Source organism: Argopecten irradians, chromosome 3 (genome assembly GCF_041381155.1).
Source record: "Argopecten irradians isolate NY chromosome 3, Ai_NY, whole genome shotgun sequence".
NCBI lineage: Eukaryota > Metazoa > Mollusca > Bivalvia > Pectinida > Pectinidae > Argopecten > Argopecten irradians.
This window is the reverse complement of record NC_091136.1, coordinates 29172647-29198656: the sequence shown is the minus strand read 5'-3', so window position 1 is coordinate 29198656 and position 26010 is coordinate 29172647. Positions and strand designations below refer to the sequence as shown.

General features: G+C 34.6%; 1 protein-coding gene across 1 annotated transcript in view; it reads left to right on the top strand.

Annotated features, from left to right (window-relative positions):
- Positions 1–26010, top strand: part of LOC138318133 (uncharacterized) — a 34477-nt gene that overhangs the window by 6353 nt on the left and 2114 nt on the right. Inside the window, exons 3-6 of the mRNA XM_069260256.1 lie at positions 18991–19522; positions 23357–23500; positions 24255–24362; positions 25471–25879. Of these exons, the coding sequence (XP_069116357.1) occupies positions 18991–19522; positions 23357–23500; positions 24255–24362; positions 25471–25879 (1193 nt within the window). The remainder of the gene's footprint in view (positions 1–18990; positions 19523–23356; positions 23501–24254; positions 24363–25470; positions 25880–26010) is intronic.

Below are 26010 nucleotides of genomic sequence, written 5' to 3'. Positions count from 1 at the left end.
ATGATACATTATGGGGTATTCCGAGACCTTCTACACAAAAAATCCAATTCCATCTCATGTCTGTTTCAATATATCACTATATGTACAAAAGTACCTTGGCTATCAAAGAGCTACACCAGGTGGCCTGGCGATGTGATTTCTATCCTTAAACTGCCCACATTTCAAAAAAAAAAAAACTCTTCTTAGACACTTTATTCATCATTTTGTATACCCCATACTTAAGTTAACTAAATGATTATGATAAAGGAAAGACACTATTATTTTTTTTATAAAAGTTATACATATATTAATCATTTTAATTAAATAGTTGTGACTCCTTGATTCCTCGATAGACAATAGGCGACAAAAATTGTGAATGGAAGTCACATAACTTAAACATATGATTATGCTAAAAAAGTGTCTAAAACACTATATTGGAAAGTATTTTAAGTGGATTAATTAAAATGTATTTATTGTTTTAATTTAGTGACATGAGAAGTAATCTCACAACAAAACGCTTTTTATGCGTATGGTTATGCGTTGTATAGTTGTAAAATTTCATGGTTGTAAAGTATCAAGATTGACTGTTTGAGACTTATTCGCTGGGGAGTATTTTCACAAATATTCTTGGTAACCTTTGGGGGTGGCATTCACACGACCCGTGTGTAAAACACATGATTTTCATCAATTTTGCGAGGTATTAAATCTCGCGAATTTGAATGAATCCGCGAATTTAGAGAAATTAAAACCCCGCGAATGTTAGCAACTATAAAGTTATGGTTAACTTCAGTAACATATATCAACAATCTGCTGGGAAAATTATGTCCTATTTTATCACAAAAAGAATATTTTCGTTCATGTTGATACCGACACCATTGGTTCCACTGTACAACATCAACACCCATGTCGTTTATTGTCTGTCATTGGCATCATTGGTCTTTACTACTACCAATGGTATATTGGTTATACGCTCAAGCGCTCCTAATACGTACTAGTCAGAAGCATGCACCACATTATTCGGAAGTGACGTAACGGAGGTGTCTGCCGTCAGAACAGGGTGTTTGTTCCGCTCCAGTTCACATTTTGACATCTGTATTTTCTACTTGTGTGGTACGGAGAAAGCCACGATGATACAATGATGTCAAGCTTATCATTTCTGACAAGATATGTCTGTGCATGTGTTACTCAGGTGGTTTAACAGATAACGAACTCCGAATTCGTTTCTAATTTATTAGCCTAGAGGAAAGTACCATTGCAATAAATCAATAAATGATACTTAAATCTAAGACTAAATAATAATAATAACAACAATATTACTGGAAAAGATTCATGTTTTATATGTCTGCTTCCTCGTAACAACTGTAACTGAAATCATTCATATGTAAACACTAGGGGTTTAGAGCTATCAGGTTTGACCTATCTAGACCCATGTTATTTTGTATAAGGCCCCTTGCGATTGCGGTAAATAACATTTACTGATACAAGGATAAGTCACGTGTGCAAAAATATTGAAAATAATAACCGGAAATAACTGAAATTGGTTGACCAGGCGGATATTCCGAAATCGGATTTGGCGGAGTTTATCGCCCTGAATAATCTTTACTTTATCACACGGAGAGCTTTTGCTGACGCTATCTGGTCCAGTAGAATATCTGAACGAAAGAAACGTATCTCCGGGGAGGTTGCAGTGATAGACAGGCACTCAACGGCCAGGACACAATCTGGCCTACAGATCACATAGTGGCCATTTGGGATTCAACGTTACACTGATGTTCCAGCACAGCGATGCTATCGTAGATTTCCGTAGAAACGCACAAAAGTTAGAAAAAATACTGGTTTAAACTCTAATCAGAGTATAATGTACTCCCTCTAAAACTATTTTTGTAAAGTTTAAGACTGAGACGACATAGTTTGCAATTTATAAAACGAAAATGTATCATGAGAGTCGCTTAGGATTTTTCGAAATGGTACAAGGTATTCAAAATACCAAACACTTTTGATAGATAACTTAAGTTCCAGAGGCCTGTTAACAGTGTAGCTGTTTAATATGATAACAACTCCGTGTTGATTAGGGCTTTCGTCACCAGATACGTCCATTGCTTTTGAAGTATATATTAGTAATCGGATTAGTTTTATTTGTCACATGCTGCTTATATAAAAAGTAATCAAAATAATATAGTCCCATGTGTTCATTGAGCAATATTATATAGATGGATATAAACAATAATGTCAGCTGACCAATAGTTAATGAGAAGACGTGATTGTCGACGCTTTATGACCACCTATGTATTAAACGGTCAACACGACACAATTCATGAGATCGTGGATGTGTGACAAATTTTAAAAATTCAATATGTTGGCTATGCGGTTTATACATGTAATAGTATCATATTGGTATTTTTCATTTACATATGTTTACAATAATAACTATGCGGTTCAAATTGGCAAGGAATTTTTATAATTGAAACAGAGAAAACTCATAATTCATAAATATTTGCCCCTGGCTAACTTGTACGGTAAATGTTTAACCAAGTTCCCCGCTGATAACACTTCCACGTTCTTGTCCGCGTGTTTCCAAATGCAAAAAGTACCTGTGGAGAAGCAAGAAGTGATTAACTTTCGTATTTATGCTAAGTGTGAACGAAGTTTAAATCCCGCCAAGTGGGGTTAAGTCTTAGGTTAGCCTGACGATGGGAGATCATGCAAACGTTTGTGCTTTCAAGACGCGTGTGTTTGATCTGGGATCAGAAGAACGTTTGACACCGAGGGGGTTTGAAGTTCAATCAATAAACAAATGCATATCTTTTCCTAAATCGATAGCTCTCTTTATGACTTGCGACCTTTAGTAATAGTGTTATCATTTATACGTATGTTTTTTTCGTGAACGTAATGAGATAGAATTGCTGGGATGTAATTCTGCACTGATTGACCTCATTAAAGTGAAAAGTACCTTACACGTGCAGCTCTTGGCAGAAAATAAAGATGAAATAAGTTATAAGGACGCTACACGAAAACCTTCGTGTAACGACTTAAACCCTTTCGAAACGATAAACTATATTATCAATTACAACAATGTACGCCAACATATTTTCGGATAAGGGTGAAGCAGTTCAGTAAAAAATGTGCCAAAATAAAAAAAATAAAGATTCGAATGACGGTTAAGTTTCGTTTGAGTCTTCTTGTGTACCACTGACTAATGTTTAAGCATACTTCACTAATAACATGACCATTTAGGACAAAATCAATTAAATGCAAACATTTGAACAATTTAAACAGATTAAATTTGGACTCTCATACGGATAAAAAACAATAAAAGTTTTTCTGGTCCATCGTCGACACATCCCCTAAATCGTTTTGATTTCAATCGTCAAATCAGAACTCATATGGCACATCGGAGTCATTTTAACAATCGACACCGCACAACAAGAAACAAGTATATCTCAAAAAAAAAAAAAAAATGATTTTGATTGCAGAATTATAATTCACTATATCAATTTTTTTTCAATTGCAATGCATAAGCATCCATGTTAAAATAAATCAAGTTAAACAATGCATATCATTACTGTGACAATGAACTTTTTATGGTAAGATTTTGACTTCCTTAAAGGCCCACTACCTTTCCGAAACGGCTTTTAGTTTTTAAAATGGGAAAGTAAAACGAGATCGACATTTTTGTATAGTCGCTAAAGTTATTAACTTACCGTTAATACTACACGTGTCATCACATTCTGAACAATTTGATTAAAATAAATAAAATGTTAATTTTCATAACGCGGGTCGTCTTATGTTTCCCGCCGTCGTCCTAAATACCGCGCGGTAGTTGACTATCACTGCGTCAGACGGCAAAACAGCGAAATAACTCTCCACTGTTATCAAACATTACGCAGGAAATCTTGCATATGTTTGGTGTTGTAACCTCATCTTAGACCATTGGTATATATTTTCTGATGTTATTAATGTTTTTAAAAAAACCTTTATGTTTTCCTCAGGAAAGGTAGTGGGCCTCCCCGACTGTGTAGATTATAGTAAAATTATCTCCATATATGTATATAGTTATTGTTGTATGGTTTGTCGTCGTTTTGTTCAATAGTTAATCAAGATAACAAATTAAAAAGGCTGTAACGTCGCTTTGGTAACTGGCATATTAAGGTGGTCTAGTCTTTCAGAGAGATACATTTCACCAAAATTGTTAATGGACTACTACAATCCCGAACAAAACTATTACAATCATAACGTCCGTGAAGTTACGACTCCAAACATATGCTAGATAACCTTTGTGAAATAAATTAAAAGAAGATAATAACTTGTAGGACTCAAAAAATTAAACTCGTATTACAGTTACATTATCAAAACTAAAAAGTCATTTCGGGATTGATAATGTCTATCCATCAGGAAGAGGTTAATGAACATTACATTAATATAATGTATAGTTACATTTATGTTCAACATTAATATGAATAAAATATTTTACATTCTATAGTATTTAGCACACTCTGCTTACACACATTATTGAAATAATATTAATTGTCCAAACACTGTTATTTTTTTAAGATCCATTGAAATACAAGACCTTCTAGGGCTTCCAGTGCTAGTAGCAATTTGTTACTAAATCAAAAGCATACCATTATAATGATTTTGTGGGACAAAAAAACAAAAACAATAAAAAACGAAAATTATCCCGTGGTGTCAATTTGTTAGTAATTTGATAGTGTCTTTTCAGAAATAGTTTTACAGTATTGGTGTCTTGAGGTGCGCTGTCTGTGTTTTGCTTTACTGAGATTTGGGTACAAAGGTTGTACCCAAATATACACATATATAACTAACAAGTATATTGTTTTATTGGGATTTCTTTACCAATCAGACATAACAATGTAAGTTGTATTCCATTTTATAATTCATCCATTAACATTCCACGACTTACCTTTTCTATCGCACCGGCTCTGTGGAGATATCTTTTCTGTGTAGGCTTTATAAAACTATCATGGTGATTATGCGAATTTACCATCGCGATAACTCGTTCAAGGGTGATTTTGCGCTTAAAGTGATTGAACCAAAACAAGTACGTTTTCAGTATTCCGTCTTTGCAAATGACAGCGCAATTCACGTCGTTATCTCCGCAAAGTATGACGTTACGCTTGCAAACACATGACGTCACAATCAATACCTTCCCGCAAGGCAGATAACTCTGTAATATGCAAATACAGAATATCTTAAAATTATAAATCTTTTGACTTAGAGGGTCATATCAAGTATTAAACAGTTAAATTGTTAATCACAAATTTTAAAAACATTACTTTAAGTATTGATTAGAATATTTAACAAATTACAAAAAACATGGAGCTGAAAACTTAAATAATTATCAGAACCAGAAAGAAGCAGTCTATCTGTTCGTCTTTAATTTTGTATCTCTATGGTAACACAATTACTGTCCCGCTCAGTGAAAACAAATAACCAACCAAAATCAAATGAAACAGTATAAAGCAATTATCGTTATGCACTATAATTTTTTCTTATAATATTGATATTAATTGGGGCTTCATATCAAATTGCACGTGCTGTTACCAATATCTGAAGATCGAACAGTTTATGCTGTCCATTTGGTTTTGATTTGTAGTAAAACATGTTTAATCGAATCTGATAACACGCGATAACACAGAGAAATGCAGATTGTAATGGAATGAAATCAAGCCTGATAAAGAAGGTTGTCGTGTCAGATTGGAGGTTACAAACCGCGATTACCTCATGCGGCCTGCAAGTGTCAGAGAGAGTCGATACCATTAGATGCTACTATCAACACTTACAACGACTCAATCTCATCCAATTTGAAACTAATCTGCAAGATAATGTTCCACCATACAACGAAGGATAATTCGCCTAACCGCAATACTTCCTGATTTTTGTGGCGCCGATGTCAAAAAGAACGACCTTGATCGGAGCAGACGACAGCTTACGTAGAAATAACCCAACGATGGAGCGTTAATAAATGTCTATCCTCCGCTAATCTGGAAAATCCTAATCGACGGAATCAATTCATTTCGTGCTCTTATTTAATGTTTTAAGCCATGGCTATGTAAGATAACAGGTTATTTTGTACAATGGACAAATAAACGTGAGTTAATACGGAATGGGTAAGGAAAAAATAAAGTGGATTTCTTCAGAATCTTTCACAGTATGATCCTGTTATATTACGAGTCGTTGTCTCAGTTTCAGCTCCAAAACACATTTAATCAACCATGTAAAACTCATTTTGACGACTTGCACGTAGACAAAATGTTTTAAAATACAATAAAGATAAAGACAATGAAGCACAAAATAATTTAAGTGATTAAAATGGAAATAAAATAAATCATGTCTGGGCCATATGCGATTTAAAACATTACCAAAGGAAGTGGGCATATGCGATGCCGTTTTCAGAAACGCCGACGCTCATTGAGTTTCTGTTGTAGACGTAGAAAGAGAAACCTTGCGGGTTGTAATCTCGGTGTGTCCCAGGTACGAGGTCTGCCTTGGTGTATCTCTGTTTTGGTGAGAGATGGGCGATAACACAAGATACCGAGTTCTACATTTGAGTTTATATTTGTGAAGTGATCTACAAGTTATAAAGAAGAATCACACATCAGAAACAGACAGATAACCTAGTACTGATATGTTTTTCTTCAGTTTTCTATCAGTTTTTATTCATCAACCTTTGATATATGTGTTCCTGGTAAAATGTATGTCGACCTGGAGACGGATCGTTTTGTAAGCAACACAAATCTTAAGACCACACTTGATTCATTCGCGTAAAACTCGCACAAAGCAACATATTACCATTTCAACGTTCTACATGGGCTGGCAATATGGTGATGTTTAATGATTAGGTCTTTGCTTGACAAATTATTGTAGCTTATTGATATGCTTTGAAGCCCATAGATAGTTAAACAACTTCACTTTCTGTATTTGAATTTGATTTTCGCGTTTGCAAATTTAGCTAAAATGTATAAAGATGAATGATGTAATGAATTTTCGCAAGGGTGAAAAACAATGTAAGCACGATCATGATTTAGTAACAGGAATTGCGAAAAACATTAAAGTATGTACGTTTGCATTATCGTCGAAGTATATCGTACGGCGAAGACGAGTTGAAAAAATCTTACCAACATTTGTCTGGCGGTACAGTAATTAAACCATTCTTTATACATGGAGGTTACTGATCATCACGACTTAACATGAATGGTTATGTGGCATATGTCAGACAAAGAACCAAATTACGTATCGCATGCTATCATGTCCCATCACACTACCACTGAACATGGATGGTTATGTGGTATCTGTCGGACGAAGAACCGAATTATGTTATCATGTCCTAGATATCCCACATTAACAGTTCCAGCGCACGACCTTAGCAATAAATGTATAATTAACACCTTGATAGACTAACTTTATCATATTGCCACTAATGATTTCGATGCCCTGTCCAAGACTCCACATCCTTATGATAAGGAGACATACTTACACTACCCAGCCGTAGATAGCCCCGATAGGACACGCGTCCTCATATCTCGATGCACTTTTTTCGCGCGTTAATTTTCGCCAAGTATCGACTGTTCGATGTGTTCCATGTAGACTTACCGCGGAATGCCTTTGAAGTGCTGAAAGCTTAACCTTTGGTAGCGTCCCGCGCGCGGGAGGTAATCATTGCATTCACGTTGTACGACGACTATTTGTCGACCCCCAGCGGTCTGGATATAAATGACCGGCAAAATAGCCAAATATAATATTACGATATAAGTTTATGGTTTTATAACTTTAAGTTTTATAAACATGGATCGGTTTACGTATTAAAGTTTTCTTTAACTTAGACCTGATTAAATTATCTGATCGCTTCAAAGTTTCTTGGTTCGTTACGCTGCAGTTTTTTGTGTGATCTGACCTAATAGTCAGTCTCGTATCATACGAATACTTTGATAGAAGTCAAACATACAGAAAAAAACAACTCTAAAGACAAATGTGATTTGATAAATGAAATAAAAAATGTTTAAGTGACAAAATGTGAAAAAGAGGTAAATAGATAATTTTGTAATTTGAGAAGCATCACGAAGATGGTCGGGGCTAGACGCGGCTATCAACACCACACATCGTAGCGATTGCTCCTTTGATACCTGATGATACCGATATCATTCACGTTGGAACGAATTGATATTTCACAACTGTTGTATCGAAAGATGATAAATTACCAGAGTATTCCATCCTGCTTTATATTTCAAACAAAGTTTTTTTTTCTTTCTGATTTTTTTTCTCGTGAATATGTTATGCATTGTATTTTACTCTTTCATGAAAATTCCTTGTAATAACCAATAAAAACAAATTTAACGCTTTCAAATGTGAAGGCGTTTATGTCAGTGTTAGTTATAAAGTGTATTAAACATAAATACTGGTTTTGTTTGAATTGACATATATTAGTATTGTGCCTTTTTAAATATTGTATTATCTAAGAGACTCGTCTAAATGAGGAGCGAAAAACAAAATCCACTTAAGTTATTCATCGAAGGTTCCGTTAAAATATTAGTACATAAAGTTTCGCCATCCATTTCACGTGTTCAGTAGACCACGCCCCTCTAGACAAGACCACCCGCCATCTTGTCACACGATTGGTGTTAGACAGACAAGCCTTATCAAATACCCACAACAGGTTCTTTTCTTCTTACTCATCAAAGCTATATTATATCTGGCTCAAAAGGATACATTCGTCTGTTTATCATAGGCTATATAATTCCATAGAAACTGGCAGGTTTCCTCCTGGCGGACATGCCGAAAGTTACTTCCGGGTGCCTGTGTCCTGTCTGAGTAACACAAACTAACAAAGACCGTGATGACCTGCTCTGTACAAGCACACACATGCTATCATACAAATGGCCATACAAATAACCATCGTCCTTTGATGGCGTATTGAAGTTCACTTTTATAAAGTTAACGATATGATTAGGATCTTGAAGAAGGCATGTCTTTGTGTGAAGTTGTAACCGGCCATGTGATTAGGATGCATATCCACAAATGAGACAGGAAAGACACATGGTTATCTTAGTAAATATGGACAGACATTTTACTGTTATGATAAGCATACATATAATAACATCCTGCACATGTCATTCACCTTGGCCCAATGGAGAAAACATGTATAAAAATACTAAAATCATCAACGCATCTGCAAGTGAAGCATTGTAAATTTGGTGTATATGGTGCATCTGAAACCATCGTTACAAGTCCATCATACAGCTTTTCGTCCCTCTAGCAATTAAGTGACATTAAAAGTCAAAAGTGTTGAAACTTTGAATGCATCTACGGCATGCCAGCAACCTTATGAATGGGAGGATTTAAAAGAATAATTAGTCTTCAGGTTTTCGTTATGAATAAGTTACTGAATGATGTAACTATTTGAATTACAATTTGACTAGCAGGTTATCATAAATCTAGGGTACTAGTAATAACAAACTCACCAGCAGTGCCGAGCACTTGCCATCCACAGGGATTGTACAAAAATACAATGCAATCTATAATGTTCATATCTGTCGAAGGAGTTTATTACAGAAACACCGCAAAATGAAACAAAAACTAAAGGTATCCTAACTTAACATTCGTTATACCAACGCAACGAAGTTAAGGAGGTATACACTGGAATCGGGTTGTACGTTTGTCTGTCTGTCTGTAGACACAACTTTGTCCGGCGAACTCCTAAACTACTCGACAGATTTTGATAATATTTGGTACACAGAACCCTGAAATAAAGGGAAGTTGAATAAACTATATAGGGTTCTGCAGTGCCCCCTATTAACGGAGTTGTGTAGCGGGGGTATTAGTCGTCCACTCTGGCGACAGTTCTAGTAATTTTTATCCCCCGCCCAACGAAGTTGGAGAGGGATATACAAATGGGTTCCGTCCGTTCGTCCGTCCGTCCGTCCGTACGTACGAATGGTTTCCGGAGCATAACTATAAAACCAGAAGAGATTTTTCCACGAAACTTCATACACACATTGGTCTTATGTTCTAGTAGTGCCTTTTGCTATTTTTAGGTTTTCATTTTTTGTACTTTTTCCGTAACCATGGAAACATTGCTGAAAATATCATTTTTTGTACCAGGTTCGTTTCCGCAGCATAACTGGAAAACCGGTTGAGATGTATGCACGGAACTCCATAGACACATTAGTCTTATGGTCTAGTAGTGCCTTTTGCTATTTTAAGGTTTTCACTTTTTGTACTTTTTTCTGGAACCATGGAAACATTGCTGAAAATGACAGATTTTTGTGTAAGAATCGTTTCCGGAGCACAACTCTAAAACCAGCAGAGATATTTCCATGAAACTTCATAGACACATTGTTCTTATGGTCTAGTAGTGCCTTTTGCTATTTTTAGGTTTTCATTTTTTGTAACTTTTTCCGTAACCATGGAAACACATTGCTGCTATTGAAAATATCATATTTTTGTACCAGGTTCATTTCCGGAGCATAACTCTAAAACCAGCAGAGATATTTCCATGAAACTTCATAGACACATTCTTTTTATGGTCTAGTAGTACCTTTTGCTATTTTTAGGTTTTCATTTTTTGCACTTTTTCCGTTACCATGGAAACATTGCTGAAAATATCATGGTAAATGTTACTTTGCAAAACTCCACCCATCTTTGTGTATATAGTCTAATATAAATGTCAAGGCTGTATACCTGATTCAACAATTGCAGCCCCGCTCTACTTAATTATACGCTATCATTCTTTAGCTCAACTTCCTTTTTCCTGGTTTTTTTTCCATACACAATCAAACTTACTTCAGCTTTGATATCTCCATTGGCGGGGAATCTGAATGACTATGTCCCTGTTAACCATTAAAGTTGTATTGCTGCTAATTTCACTGTAACGATATGTAACTTAAACATTTGATATTTAAACATTGAAATGTAACTTGATGATTTAGCTCCCCAAAAGCATATGTCGGCCTAAAAGAGAGCCGAAATCTAGGAATCATATAATCCTGGTTTTGAATAAAGCGCCTTCAATCACCGCCATGTTCAGTGACTTCGGATACCGAATCGTATCACGTGACTGACGTTCGACACGACCTACACGTGGTGAGCCAGATAACTAGCGTAAGCGCATATGTGTTTGTTTACGTTTTCCTTCTGGCTTATATGAACAAATCATGCTGGTATATGTCCACAGATAGAGTATTTGAAACATCCAATTTACACATTACCGTAAAATATTGTGTGTATCAAATATAGTAATGTGCGAGCATTATTTTCTTTGTAGATAGAGTCTGATGAGGTCGACCACATGTTTTGTTTATGAAAAATTGTTGATGTTTTCTCTTGGTTTCACAACTCTCGTTTTACTTCGAGATTGTCGCGACGATGTTCGGAAGAGTTCGGAATGATTCGGCATCTTTCGAGCCTATTTTTCACGTGTACACGTTAAAAAGAGTTTTTACTTTTATAATTAAAGATACTTCCAGTGCTGCAATTTTATAAAAAGTGGTAAAATTAGAAAGTTTAAAACTCAGGCAGACGGAGAAAAATATGTATTACACTTAAACAGTTTTCACTATGACAAAAAGAGCGAAAGTTATAGACCATACAACTTTAACAATGTTATCTACTTCGTAATACAGAATTAAGTATTTCATTATTATTTTTTTTACATAAAAGGTTAACGAACACTTTAAGTGTGCCTCACCAGAACCATTGTAACCTCAACTGTGTAAGCAATAACCAAATACCAAAACAATATCGAAAGAGAAAAAGGACAGAACGCATACAAAATACTTGCATTGGGATCCAGGTGCTTCAAAAGAACAAACGTTATGATGTTATATTACTTCACTTCTCCTGCCAACATGGTTTCCAATAAAGTCAATACATATATCATGTTTTTGTCTTAATGGCATCGAGTTGCTAACACAAACACGATAAGCACATTTATAACGGAAGTAAAATAAGAAAAATACTCAAGGAAACAACAATCTTGATTCGGTTGTATACAGATGGCACTTTCTGATCTTCTTGTATGTTGTGGTAAAAGTACACGCACGAAGTCATTAGCCTACTTTTTAACGTATACGTCAGCAGTCATTACATTGACAAAAACTTCTAAATCAAACGTTTGTAAGCTTGTCAAGCTCCCGTGGATACCGAATATTAATATGAAGAAATAGCGTTAGAATATCATCAGCCGGATTGATTTACATCCATGAAGTCCATCAGTTTACATTCCTTACACCTTTTGCGATTTTATTTATGAAAATAAAAACATGAAGTGTGGAGATCAATTCAATGCATTTTTATTTTTTTTAAATGCATTCGTAAACACTAATGTTGCCGTAGATCGGAATGGAGAAATAAGAAATTGACCATGTCACTGTGTAGAATATGAGTAGGCTATTCATGTAACTGCGGAATCCAGTTTGACGATGATAAAAATGGCATTAAGTTATCCAATGCTGTAAAGTCGATATGTTAAACCGCACCGATAAGCATGACATCATATCAAGTAACCCGGTGATAAAGACGTTTTGACATATCTTATACGATAAGTAAAACCCCAAGCAATGAACACGACACCCACAAAATGGTATTTCTTCAGCATTATAAAAGAAAAAGAATTTCAACACGATTTTGTTGACTTAATCCACATGACCATACACATCAATTAGATGTAGGCTACGCCTATTATTAAATTCTTTCCTAATTTATCTTGACTTAGTCATCGAAATTGTTTTATTTCATTAAGCGAAATAAGAATGAAAATATATTGTCAATGTGACGTTGTCAAATACCGCGATGACATTGGAGTCCAATAAAATCTAGATGTCATATATAATCAATAATCCAAACAACAGGCTCCGGATTCACATAATTATGTTCGATTTTGTTTAGCCAATAAGAATGACTTAACATTAAATAACATCATAAGTGGTTGAATGGTGTACGAAATGTATTCAAAGAGGATAGTGGCTAGACTCTTACTCATAAGGCAACAAAAACAGTGCCATATTATATACATGGGGGTATCTAATTAATTACTTTAATTATAGGCTAGACTACTTTATGAATTTAATTTCAAACCTCAAATAAATAACACTAAGATGAATGAAATCAAGTCGTCGATATTTGTTGCACCTTTACCAAATCGACTATTGTTGAATAATACGTTACGATATCCTGGTCATTGTTATCGTCTTTATCGATAAGGGGAGGGGCAGGAGAAGGGGGGGGGAGGGGGTTGTTCTGTCGCCTCAACATGTTGATGTGTAGGCAATCCCCTAGAAGGGTTTATCCTCTTAACGACAGGCAAGCGAGCGTGTTGGGGGCGATACCAGATAGCACACAGTCGTTGCACCAGAACGCGTCAGATAACACTTGGTTTTGGGGTTAACCTCAGTATTTTCCCATTTACCCAAGATCTGTACTTTCTGATACTACTACAGTTGTACTCCACTGTTCATAACATTAATTCAATAGGATTCATTATCTAAATCAGAAATATTTCGAACAGGCAATATATTTTGTAACCAAGGTAACAATGTTGAAATAATGGATTATCGTAATAATACTACTTCAAAATAAATTGTATCATGCATTGGTAATCCCATGCCACATTCTTTATTTATATCTCTGGCATCATACATGGATCCGTCTAATGCATCAATGATTAACGGATTATCATGTATTACGACAAAACTTTGAAATATGTTATTTCCTTTATTTCCAAAAAGAGTATTAAAGGGAGCAGTGAGCAATCTTTTGTTATTTTACACTACACGTTTGTTTGTTTACGATTGTTTTTTGTTTTGTTTTGGTTTTGCTTTATTTGTTTTAAATCTTCTTTAAATAAGCATAATAAACCTTTATGTGATTACGACGACCGTTAGGATTTTAGGTTACAAAGTATCCATTATTTTATTATGATAAAGTTTCACGGTAGTTCGATTTTATTATTCAACGTCCTGAATACATTGTATAGCCGGTTATTTTTGCGATTTCAATGAAAAACGAGGAAACTATATTAAGTAGTCGTTAATTTTTTACACTATGTGGCTTAAAGGATATATATGATTCAGCTGTTGTCCAACATTTCGCGGATCAAACTTTCGCGATCATAGCAATGTCCCGTGAAAAGACAAAAACATTATTCCGCGTAAATTTTTCATATTCAGTCTCCTGTTGGATTAATATACAGCGGCACCCTAAATTACAGACTAACCACCGGTCTGGCTATCGATGCTGATTTCTATCAATGCCAATCACATGCATTGTACCGCTTTAATGATAACAATATCAGATGGTATTGTCTGTTTGGCTAGTCCTCGTGCATGTTTCTATGACTCAACACAGCGGTCAAGTAGACCTGTATAAAACTCGGGGCCATTAGAGTACAGTATTATAAAAGTAAAGAAAATTTCGCCACGACGTGGGACAGAAGAATAAATATTTACAGTATCCTTGTTATAAAAACGCCACACAGCCAAGAATACGCGTCTTGAATGTAGTTTGGGTGATGAGTAACGTTCATTGTGTTTACAGGTCTAAGAGAGAGGAGGCACACTCCGGCTGTACATCACTCAGCCACTTGTTGTCTAGGTCTGGTTAGTACATCACCAGTCGTGTTCATGGCGTTGTTGTCCCTTCCTGATTTATTGTGTACTTTTCACTGAAATAGGAATCATTCTTCTTCTTTCTTATTACTGTAATACACGGTACATTACAACGCGTTATTTCTGTAACAATATCAGTTTATGCTGTATGTTTCGCTCTTTTTCAACCTCTGGAATTATTGTGATATTTTGTATGAAGCTTGTTGGAGAATGACATAAAGAATTGAGAAAAATTAACATCCAAGGCGATCAATAATCTATATTTGTTTTAAAGAAAAATATTAAAGATCATTTATTCCAAATGGTTTATGGCGTCTTTTTCGATGGCAACCGCCGCTGAATCCGATGTCCAAACGCTTACGTTTGAGCACTTACATAACACAATAGACTCTCTCAAATTGTTATGTCTCCTGAACGAAATAGAACTGCAACGATGTCCCCTTTGCATGGAGCATTTCTCTTGAATAGTCGGTCAATACTTGATAGACGTCTGCATAAAAGTGTTCTCAATCTGACATTCGGCAATCATTTCTGTAGCTGTATCATTATGTCAATTATTTCCACTAGATATCAAAATACAATTATCAATTGATTTTAGCTTGTCAATATGAATATTTATTAGATAACTGTATCCTACTTTCTCGGTCTGTATATTTGCCTTTATTTTTTATAAGTTGCACTTTTATCATAATAGTCAATGTTTGAATGTGTACATTTTTTTTGTACTTCGGTATTGATATAATAGCTGTCCATTTTTACCCACGCAAAATTCATCGTCCCATTATCTCCCATATGATTTCAAAGGTCAGAGTCAATTTTTCTATAAGCTATACTCGGGAGGATATATGAAGAACATACTAAGTTTAAAATTGAAGAAATGTTGCCTTAATCTACCGAAGAAGTTGCTTTCCAGATATGTCGGATATAATTATGATGAATGAAAGAGTAATGACCTCAATTTTAACAGGTCAATGTTACATTGAATTAACATCTTTTCACTATTTATAAAATATGCCATTAGTGCAAGACTATTTAAGAGCAACCATTTTATATCGCGGAGAGCACTGAAATATTACATCCGCTAAAATATGTACGTTTACACTACATCAAGGGTCAGACAAACTGGATATCTCCAAACTGGATATCATTGTATCATTAATATGTACATATTTAAGTAATGATGCTTTACAAATAATTTATAATATACATTTATGTACAATGTATACATATCGATGTTTACTTACAACAAAAATCAATGTTATAATTATATAATTGAAAGGTAAAAAAGTACTATTTGAATAAATAATCTGAAAGATAGAAGTAAATTACTGTAAAAGCTGACTGACGTTTTCGTAACTTTCTCTCATATGCTGGAGAAAACGTCTGTCATTTATACCAAATTTGAGTCTTGAAATTTCGGGAGTCTCCAGTCTAATGCGGGAAACTTTACACTCTTAACTTTTACAGTGTTTCTCTCTCAATATGTGGTTTATCACTGTAATACTTAGCCCTTGGAGCGTAAGTGAAATGGCAATGTAACGCGAAAGCATCGTCACAGCACATGTCTTGTCAAGAAAGTACATTTACTTATAGAACTAGGAAGACCAGGTCTATTTTAATAACGAGGTTTCCTCCAAAATGTGCGACATCCGAAATAATTGCTTCACTGAAAAGTACATAGGTTAGATATATAACCAGGTATTGTACCGTACGTTTAACGAGATTTACTCGAGAATTCGCGACAACGATGCAGATGCCAAGTGCGTGCTACTTCAAATGAGGTACAACAAGAAATGCTTGTGTGGCTTGCCAACGAGAACCTACATCAATGTGGCGAGCGTTTTGATTAAATAAGGGTCATTTATTTTTACAGTGAATGATAAATAAACTTAAACACCTGCACATTCTTCCTTAAAGTATACTTTATACGATGGCTATCTTAATTTCACTACAGAACCAACACGGGTAGTTATCACACATTCCACGAAGAAGAATATATTCCCTTCATACTTTTTAACTTTTTGATCATGTAACACAGATTTTATTGAGATAATCACCACATATCAACAAAATTACATTATATGTAAAATTATTAAAACTGTAACTGAGATGAATGCTGAATCAAAATGGTATATTAAAAAATATAAATAATAAAGAAAGATTGGAAATATATAAATTATATATGTTTTGTGGGAAACAAAAACGTGTAGGCATTTTATAACATTACGATATCATTTTGTATAACCTGGCCGCGAGAGAATTGATAGGTTATCTGTAATGGTACAAATGCGTTCTTTCGATATCACGATGGTTTAGTATATGTATGACTGTAACTTGTGTTAAATGAATTACTGGATAATGAAGTCTTTATCCATACCCTTAAGACGAGATTCCACGGATAATCAATCTATTATACTGACGAGATTATCATCCACTCATTTGTAACAACACTGACAAACAGTTTTGAAATCATTATCTAGAAACGTGTCTTTAACTGGCAAGAAATGGCCACAAAGTCACTAAACATGGCCGGTATGTTGGATTGAAGCCTATCAATCATCGCCCTTTGTGCTCGTGTCCCTGTTAAAGCCATCGCACGCGCGCAAGTTAAACGCACGTGCAGATATCGGTAGGAGGGTCATTCAGTGAGCTCAGCTTGAAGCCAAAGGTACGCGTCATCTCTCACCTTGTCTTGAAGCATAAAACTACAATTGTTCATGTTTTTCGATAACCTCGACCATAAAACACTGTATATGTTAGAGAAATGATTGTTGGGGAGATAACACGATCTGCGAGGTGGTCCGCAATTCATGTCATCACGTTTGAGGTTTTCAGACACTGTTATCCGAAGGTTTCATTTAATGATTGTAAAGACTTGTAAAACTGTAACATTAATGAAAACAGATTAAATGTTTTTGTCTTTGATATTAGCAACCGCTGGTATAATATGATACATATTGGTATCCTGCTCTTAAACTATTTACTGGTTTTTTACAATGCCATTTTTAGTTGAATAGTTTGTGAATCATGTAATATTTGTAAATAGTACTACTCATTACGTTTAATCAAAATCATAAAGAAACAGACTGACTACATGTCAAATGCGATCATTCGAAATATTTCAATTACGTATCCCTGGTGTGTTTACAAGTAGGAAATTGTTTTGGAATTTAACATTTAGACTTGTTCATATGAATAAATAAATATCATACAATTCTGTTTCTTATTAAAAAGATAACAATCACTGAGTACATTCGTTGGTAATTTAATGTGAATATAACCAGAAGAATTGTAATTATGCCGGGTAATGACGATCGTTATCAAATACCGCGAGCTCAGGTGTAACGGTAGTTTATACGAATGCACCTAGTTATTTATCGAATCTGAAAAACTGGAGCATAAATCGGCACAGCTTCCCAAAACACATGCTCACAGGCATTTTGTGATATTATTTTCTCTTTTAACTCATTTAATCATCATCCGGAGTTATGTCGTTTTGATGCGTTATAAATACTCATTGTCATACTTTGTTTTTATTTTTTGAAATAATTGCCCTATCTGATTACAAACAATTCCAAAGGATCCGACTTGTGTAAGGAAATGTTTATGTCTTGGGGAGGTCGGGAGTAAATTAGGATGTATCAAAAAGACTCATGTGCATTTTTTGTTTTAAGGAATGATGCTAATTTTAAGATGGGCAGACGTCCTTTTAATAGCATAGCATGATTTCGAACACTTTAAACTGTATCGTTACGACTTGTCTTGTAGATTTAAATGTTGTTTTTCATAAACTTAAAATTTTTCAGTTTATAAAAGAATCTCCAATAAGCGTTGTTCCACGTATGAGGTTGTATTAAATATCGGTTTGGGATGTCTATGTCTTCATAACAAACTTCATTAAATTACTCATAGGTTCATTTATATAAACGATATGTTGCTGCTATGACAATAGTATGTCTAAATGGAATGTATGTCATTGAACACCATTCATTCTGCAACCTATCTGACTTCAGAGACGAAGCAATTCATTGTTTCATAGTCGTTATTCTGATACTGTTTCATTAAAAATATCATAATTGTTAGTCCATCAGCTGCCAATACGATTTGCACCATATCATATTACATAAGTATATGATACAAACATTTATACGGCTTTAGTTTTACTTTCTAGGATGAAAGCATTGATTCACTGACCATAAACGAAATTGGTTATAAATTGTGAAACGTTTGCAAATCATCAGTCATCTACATGCTTATTTGTGGTGTTTTTAATTTAATAGATTAATTTTAGGGAACACACAAAATGAAACGTTATAATACAACGAACATCACTTTGTAAACAGCAAAGGTTTTCAGTAAAAGTCTTAATTCATATATTTTTCTTTGCTTGCAGAATGAAGAGGCAAACTCAACAGGAAGAAAACATGATGGCAGCTCAACTAACTTCACAGATTTTTACTCACGGACAGTTCATCAATTCAATAACCATCTCACAGGGAGTCAGAATCCATTTAAACGTCGACGAAAACAAAAGTTAAAAAATGGAAGAAAGAACGACTTAAATCAAAATGCTTTAGACACAGAGCATAATTCAATTTTATTAACAGATTCCAAAGCAGAGAGACAGAAAAATAGAAGAAATAGAAACAAGAATAAAAACACAAAACGGAGGAAATCAAGAAGAAAACAGAAGATAAGCTTTGATAACACGTTAGAACCGACAACAATAAGACATATCATAGAAACTGTGGCGAAAGAAGAACTCGCAAAGGGAGGTAACTGGAACACTCATAAAGGTAACGGTGCCCCCCAAGTGACATTAAGTGTAGGGGATAATAGTGTTATTGATAATCCTCAACATTCCACAAGGAAAAACAACAAAAACGGAAGGCGGAAGATCCCGCCATCTGGCGGCAGGAAGCGAGGTATGTACAAAGGAAATTATAGAAATTATCTGGTTTTCAATATTTCAAATTAAACAGTGCTGAGAAAATGAATGTCTGCTAGTAACTTCAGACAAAAATACAGAGTTGTTTCCTGTTCGTTTTTCTTTCATTGCTAATGAAAGAAAATCCCTTTGTTTTATATTTTAGTAAATTTCTTTTCGGTTGATGTACAAAAGCTAAAAGGGGAATTAATTACTTAATATTATTACCTAACATTGATTAATTGTACTCCAATTTTTTTTAAGTTTCCATGCTAAATGAACTTTTCTAAACGATTTAGTTTCATGATCTAGATTGATGCACCTGTTTGAAATATTTTTCGCGGAGATTGTTTTTCGCATTTTCTTTTTTAATCGAACGTAACAGTAACTACCGAGTCCTAAGACATCAAACGCACGAAAATTGATTTATCCGGTTACTTCCGCGTGAGATATTTTCACGATTTCGCGGCACAATGCTTTCATCGCGAACATTTCATCCTTGAAATAGTTGAACTTAGTTGTCTTTAAAGTCAGATCTCAAAAATTTTAATCCGCTAAAATTTGTTCTCGTTTTCAACTGAAATCGCGAAAATTTTGACCCGCGAAAATCACTGGCTGTATGGTAATGTTTCTTGATGTATAAATGTTTTATTTCATCTCTGGAATCGCAATCCTATCACCATTCGAATGTATCTTGGGCGTTTTAATCAACATATAAAGAGGGTTAACCACAACTATGTTACCTTCTATCTTTAGCTCTAAAAATAACCTTTATACCGATAGGATGCTTGATTAAATGGTGACCTAGTTATCAATCCAAGTTATTACCTACAAAGATATACAAGATAACACTTTTCCTCACTTAAAATATCCATTCTGTAATTTTACCAATGGTTACCGAAATAAAGTACTTCTTTCCTTTCAGAAAGCATACCGGAAATAGTTAAGTTGTGTAAAGTACAAAATTTGTCTATTGGAAATGTACGGTGTATGTCGACAGCCGACTAATGAAGGCAGGTTACACGTCCGAGCTGTCAATCAAGGCCAAAGTCTGCTACTGCTCATTAACATTAGACAGGCATCGACAAGACACCAATATCGCCATCACTAACAAGACAAACTAGACATAATATCGCCGACAGGTGGCAGCACAAACTTTTCCCTCCTAGAGTTCATACGCTCCTTCAGAAGTTGTTGAAGGCAAAATGCATTTGTTTATTTAAAAAATACAGGGAAGACTATCTTCTGAATTTACTCAGATATTACATGAAATATAGTTTGATATATATGTATATGAAGTTTCATAAATTGTAATGATGTTACCTACCTGGGAAATAAAAAACAACAACTGTGTGTTATATTTGAAATATGAGAGGCAAAGTTTTCCACAGTTAAAAGTCACATGTATTAAAGGATATAGTACAGGAGAAAATATATTTTGACTTTAGAGATAATCCCCCTAATACCACTGAAAGTCGTTTGAACACGTAGCTAGTGATCAGGCTGCGGGATTTCCATTTCCTTAGGTTTTTATATACCGTTTGTTTAGAGAAGGTTGGCTACGTCTTTGGCATGAGGTACATTGTTTGTGGAAGTTTATGTTTACCTCGCATGATAGCATTTCTATATTAAGAATTCACTTGATATATTTTTATGTGATGCATCAAACATAAAAACATTTTGGCTAAGGTATTAAAACATGTATGTAATGTTTATTGCATGTTGTCCAAAGCAGAGGCGGCATGGGGATGTCGAATGGTATCAACTTAATTTAGAATAGGGTAACTAAATGATATAACAATTAGTAAGGCAGGTGCTGAGGAGACAATAATCTTGTATGGGTAGGACTCAGTAGGGAAGAAGAGACACTTCATATCTAGTCAAGAGACTTTTTATCTGATGCAGGAGCAGCGGATTTACTTGTGGTTGTATTGGGAAGATTTGAATTGAGAGTTCATTACACATTTACACGATCAGTTGTTGGTAATAAGCATGTCAATAAAAATAATCAACCTATTGAAAATGAGAATAAAAAAAGAATTAAAAAAAAATATAAAAAAAAAAAAAGAATTACCTAACTAATCATCAGGTAAATCACATGCCTGTTTTTAAATAAGTATAATTGCACCACAGGCATTATCTGTTCCAGGATTTAAGACTAGTCTAAGACATTAATGCGAAAATTTGAAAAAGAAATGACCTAAAAATGTAATTGGATGGTGCATACAAAACTGATTTATTCCACGGTTCATTTTATTTTTATTTTTTGTTGCAACGATCAATTATTTTTCCATTTGTGAAATACAGTTAGCTTTAGCGCCTCATTTCGAGAAATACACATTTCCTTTCAACACTCATATACTATCCATCATCTACCTGTATGTATTCATTTTAAAAGTTTTAAACTGTTATGATAGTGTCTGTTTTCGTCTTATCATGATTTGGGTGTGTGCACGTGGAGATCTATATAATGTTAAATATAGTATTAAAGCTGAAATATTATATTTTTTGAAAATTAAACTCTCGTTACGTTAATAAAAAGATAATTCACTCATTTCTTTATGTAAAAGTTTGTCTTAAACTAATATATTGTGAATTAAAACATCAAGGGATGGGCTATATCTCGACCGATACGTTGTACAGGGTGAAGTGAAAGAATTTCACCACCAGCTTTTGTATTAGTCCTAATATATTTTTGATGGGTCCTTTTTGTCTTTGGCTTTCTCGATGCCGTCAATAATGACTATTAAGTTGATGTTGTAGGGGTGCAAGAAATTGACTGATTTTTTCAAGCAAATCGCAATTTTAATTCTTTCGGCAAGGGTTTAATCATATTAGTTTTGTAATGTTATCGTGTAGACGAATGCTAGGCAATTTTGAAATCAATCCTTATGCATTGAACAACATAACTTAATGTTATACTACAATAACGTATCCAGGTCAAAGGAAAAGGTTAACATTTAATGCAACTGCGGCACCAGTTCACTTGATAAACGATGTACTCGTACTTAACAGCAAGATTTTGTAATAGTTTTATGAAATATGGCTTAGGAGAAATAATTTAATCATGCTGAAAGACAAATTGCATCATTGCACATCAAATTTTCAGAAAATAATAGGTTCTCTTTTGCCGAAAGATAGCTGATATTTATGACGAATCCAATTTGTGAAAAGGATAAGTTCGATAAACCTAGAAAAAATCGAATGGGCGTTCTTCTATACGAACAAAAAAGCTTTAATAAATAATTAATAGAAGATATAAATCAACATGAAACACATATTGTGTTTGAGTTATGCAGGTAGATATAGGCTTAGTGGGACACACTCGGCGGTTGGATAGTTACAAAGATTCAACTAATGGGATAGGTTATATTTGTATAGCTGGCAGAGCAGATATCAGTTGTATTAGAGAGAACCACAAAGTGAGATAACGTAATCCTTGGTATTTTAACACCAACGTCTTTATTGCGTGGCTTTTTATTAACTTCTAATGAACGAATTAGATTTATCTAGACCTTCCCAAATATTATAGATATAACATCAAAATATTCTTGGATTTGATTATGGAGCTTTGCTAGCTCCTTGAAAACCATTCGTGTATGTTTGATAGATTTTGGAACTTAATGGTAATATGAAGTAAATTTATAAATATCTCATTAATTAGGTAACTACACAGTATAAATAAAAAACTTTAAACAAAACAGTGTTATATTTCCACATTTTTAAGCATGAAATTGTTCTTCATAGTGAATGCTATTAAGCATTAAGTCTTCATTTATAAAATACTATTGTGTTATTCCAGGTGAATTTGGTATTTTCGTTGTATTTTCAGGTGATGGTAGGTGGAGTTGGTCAGAGTGGGGACCATGTAGTACCACATGTGGTGTCGGACAGAAAGAAAGAAACAGGAAATGTGGCATGGCATGTAAAGAGGTGGAGTCGATGGTCTGCTTCATGCCTTCTTGTGAGGGCAATGGTAGATTATTTCGTCCTTTTTATACTTTTTATAACATATAATTAACCCTATATTCTAGTATTTGTGGGTGAACTGGTAATGGCAATTCTGTTTACATTATTTCAGGGAATTATCATTCTTGTGCAATACAAAGGCTGATACTTGGACAGGAAAGTCAACAAATGATAAAACTACGTTTTTTGCGTAAACCTTCTAATAATCTTCACGTTAAACGAAACCAACAAGGCAAGCTCATGAAGAAGCCGTTACTTTTAAGAATATGGTGATTTTAAGTTCGCAGTTGTCAATGATTTATACCGTACAGTAACGTTTCTATGACTTTAATTTACATAACCAGGTTGACCGATTTTATTAATACAGGAATTTTAGGCATCTAAATTAAGGAAGACTATTGGAAAATGTAACGGTCATGATCTCATCAGAAAAGTCTATTTCACGTATTGAAATAAGGTATAAGGTCATACTAGATCAGTGCTTCATAAGGTGCATTTGACGCTGTTGTCGTTTATTTCCAGATTCACATTTGATATCGTAACTTGACCCGGTATTGACCTAATTTTTTATGACAAGTTGAGTTAAATTGATGCAGCAGAGCACCAACACTGAAGCATCTGCTTCTATCAGCCGTACTTTTTATACTTTTTAAGGGCCTCCCTAGAAACTTTGTCTATATTTGGCAATATGTTTTGTTCTTTTTTTCGATTTTGAATTTATGTATTTATTGGAGATAAAGAATTTTTTTTTTTCATTTTAGGAAATCAGGAGACTCAGGAATCTGGAAAGAAACATTTCAGTAGTTTTTATTTGTGGGAAAACGACAATTTTGTCCCAAAGCCTCCAGGAAAAGATTACATAGATCCAGGTAAACCAAATTGTATAACTGAATATGGAATATGATATTGAATAAACCAAACATGTATTTAGTAGTGACCTTATGTGCTTTCCATTCCTTAAATGTTTTATAGAACAAATTGCAAATCAAGGTCTTCAATTTACGGAACAGAGATAAGATCTTAGGTAAACAAAGGTAAGGGAAGGTGTAAACGTTACTTACAAAAATATATATATATAGAAAAAATAACCAAGCAGTATGAATATAAAGAAGGAAAGATGGGTTGTCTCCCTTTAGGTGCAATTTATATTCCTACACAAGGACGTTTTAAATTTAAAAAATGGCATTTAACAAACTACCTGTCAATATATTAATTTCGCTTATATGCAAAACATAATGAATATCTAACCTTATACATGACATGCATGTAGTCAGGGAAAACACTCTGACATTTTTGTGATGTACTAAATCATAAATACGGGTACGGTATACCTAGGACGTTATCTACCCTGGTAAAGCGGTTATAAATAATCATAAATCAATAGTAGAAAGAATGATTACGCACATAAACAATAAATCATATTCTTAGTCAGCGCGTATTTATCTAAAGCATAATAATGGTATTTGGCGCAAATAATGAACCTTCACTACTGCGTAAGACACCAAAAGGAAGTTGAGGATGTACCTAGACTAAATGCTTAATTTTAAATTATATCTTGATATATTTCACAACCCGTTTTGGCCGTCCATTGTGTATTTTTTACAATAACGGATAAGTTAACGTTTTGCAATAATAGAAATATTAAAATGCTTGGTTTTGTAGAACCTGTATATACATACCATGGTGACTTTGTTTGGGAAATTATGTTTTCATGTTTTCTCTTCTTCTTTACGTCTCCCTTGAAACCGCATCAATTTTGGCCTTGAGTTAAGTGCTTGCCCCTGTAAAGAAGGCTCTGGGTTTTGTCCCCTGGCCGACTCAAAAGTAGTCTGCTCAGCACGAAATGAGTTGAACGACTGGTTTGCGCCCGTTTTTGTATAATGTGACTGGTTGGAGTGGAGTGAGGTTTTCGATATCTTTAGAGGAATGCTTCAGTGAGATATCAAAAATAAATACCGTGCATTTTTTCATCAACAGAGGTGGATAACTGTGGTACTTGGATGGACTGTAACAGAGAGGTGATCACGGAATACTTTAAAAAGACGGACCTGCCGTCTTGTCCCTGTACGTACCCACTACACCTATCCTACAACGAGAAGGTGTGGGACAAGCAGAAGAAACGACACTTCCTGTGGTTGGACGCCAGTGGGGAGGACGAGGCCATGGCCACCTATAAACCTGCGGCACAACATTGTATCCGGTCCAAACTGGTCCCCGGTACTGACACCCTAGCGGCACAGCACTGCTGTTACGACTCCGCGACCAGACTCATCACCAGAGGTAAAAGCGCAGGAACACCAAATCTCATTAGTCCCGAGATTTCACCAGAACTTCACCAAAAGGTTGACATCAGTCCATGGATCATTTGTAAAGGAGACTGGACGCGGTGAGTCATTGATTAAGTTCTCCGAAGTGTCATTGCGTTATAATGTAAATTATGTATTGTTTTTGTAAGTCAATAAATAAAAACATCGAAAAAATACTGAAACATATATACAAGAAGTTCTCGATAGTATA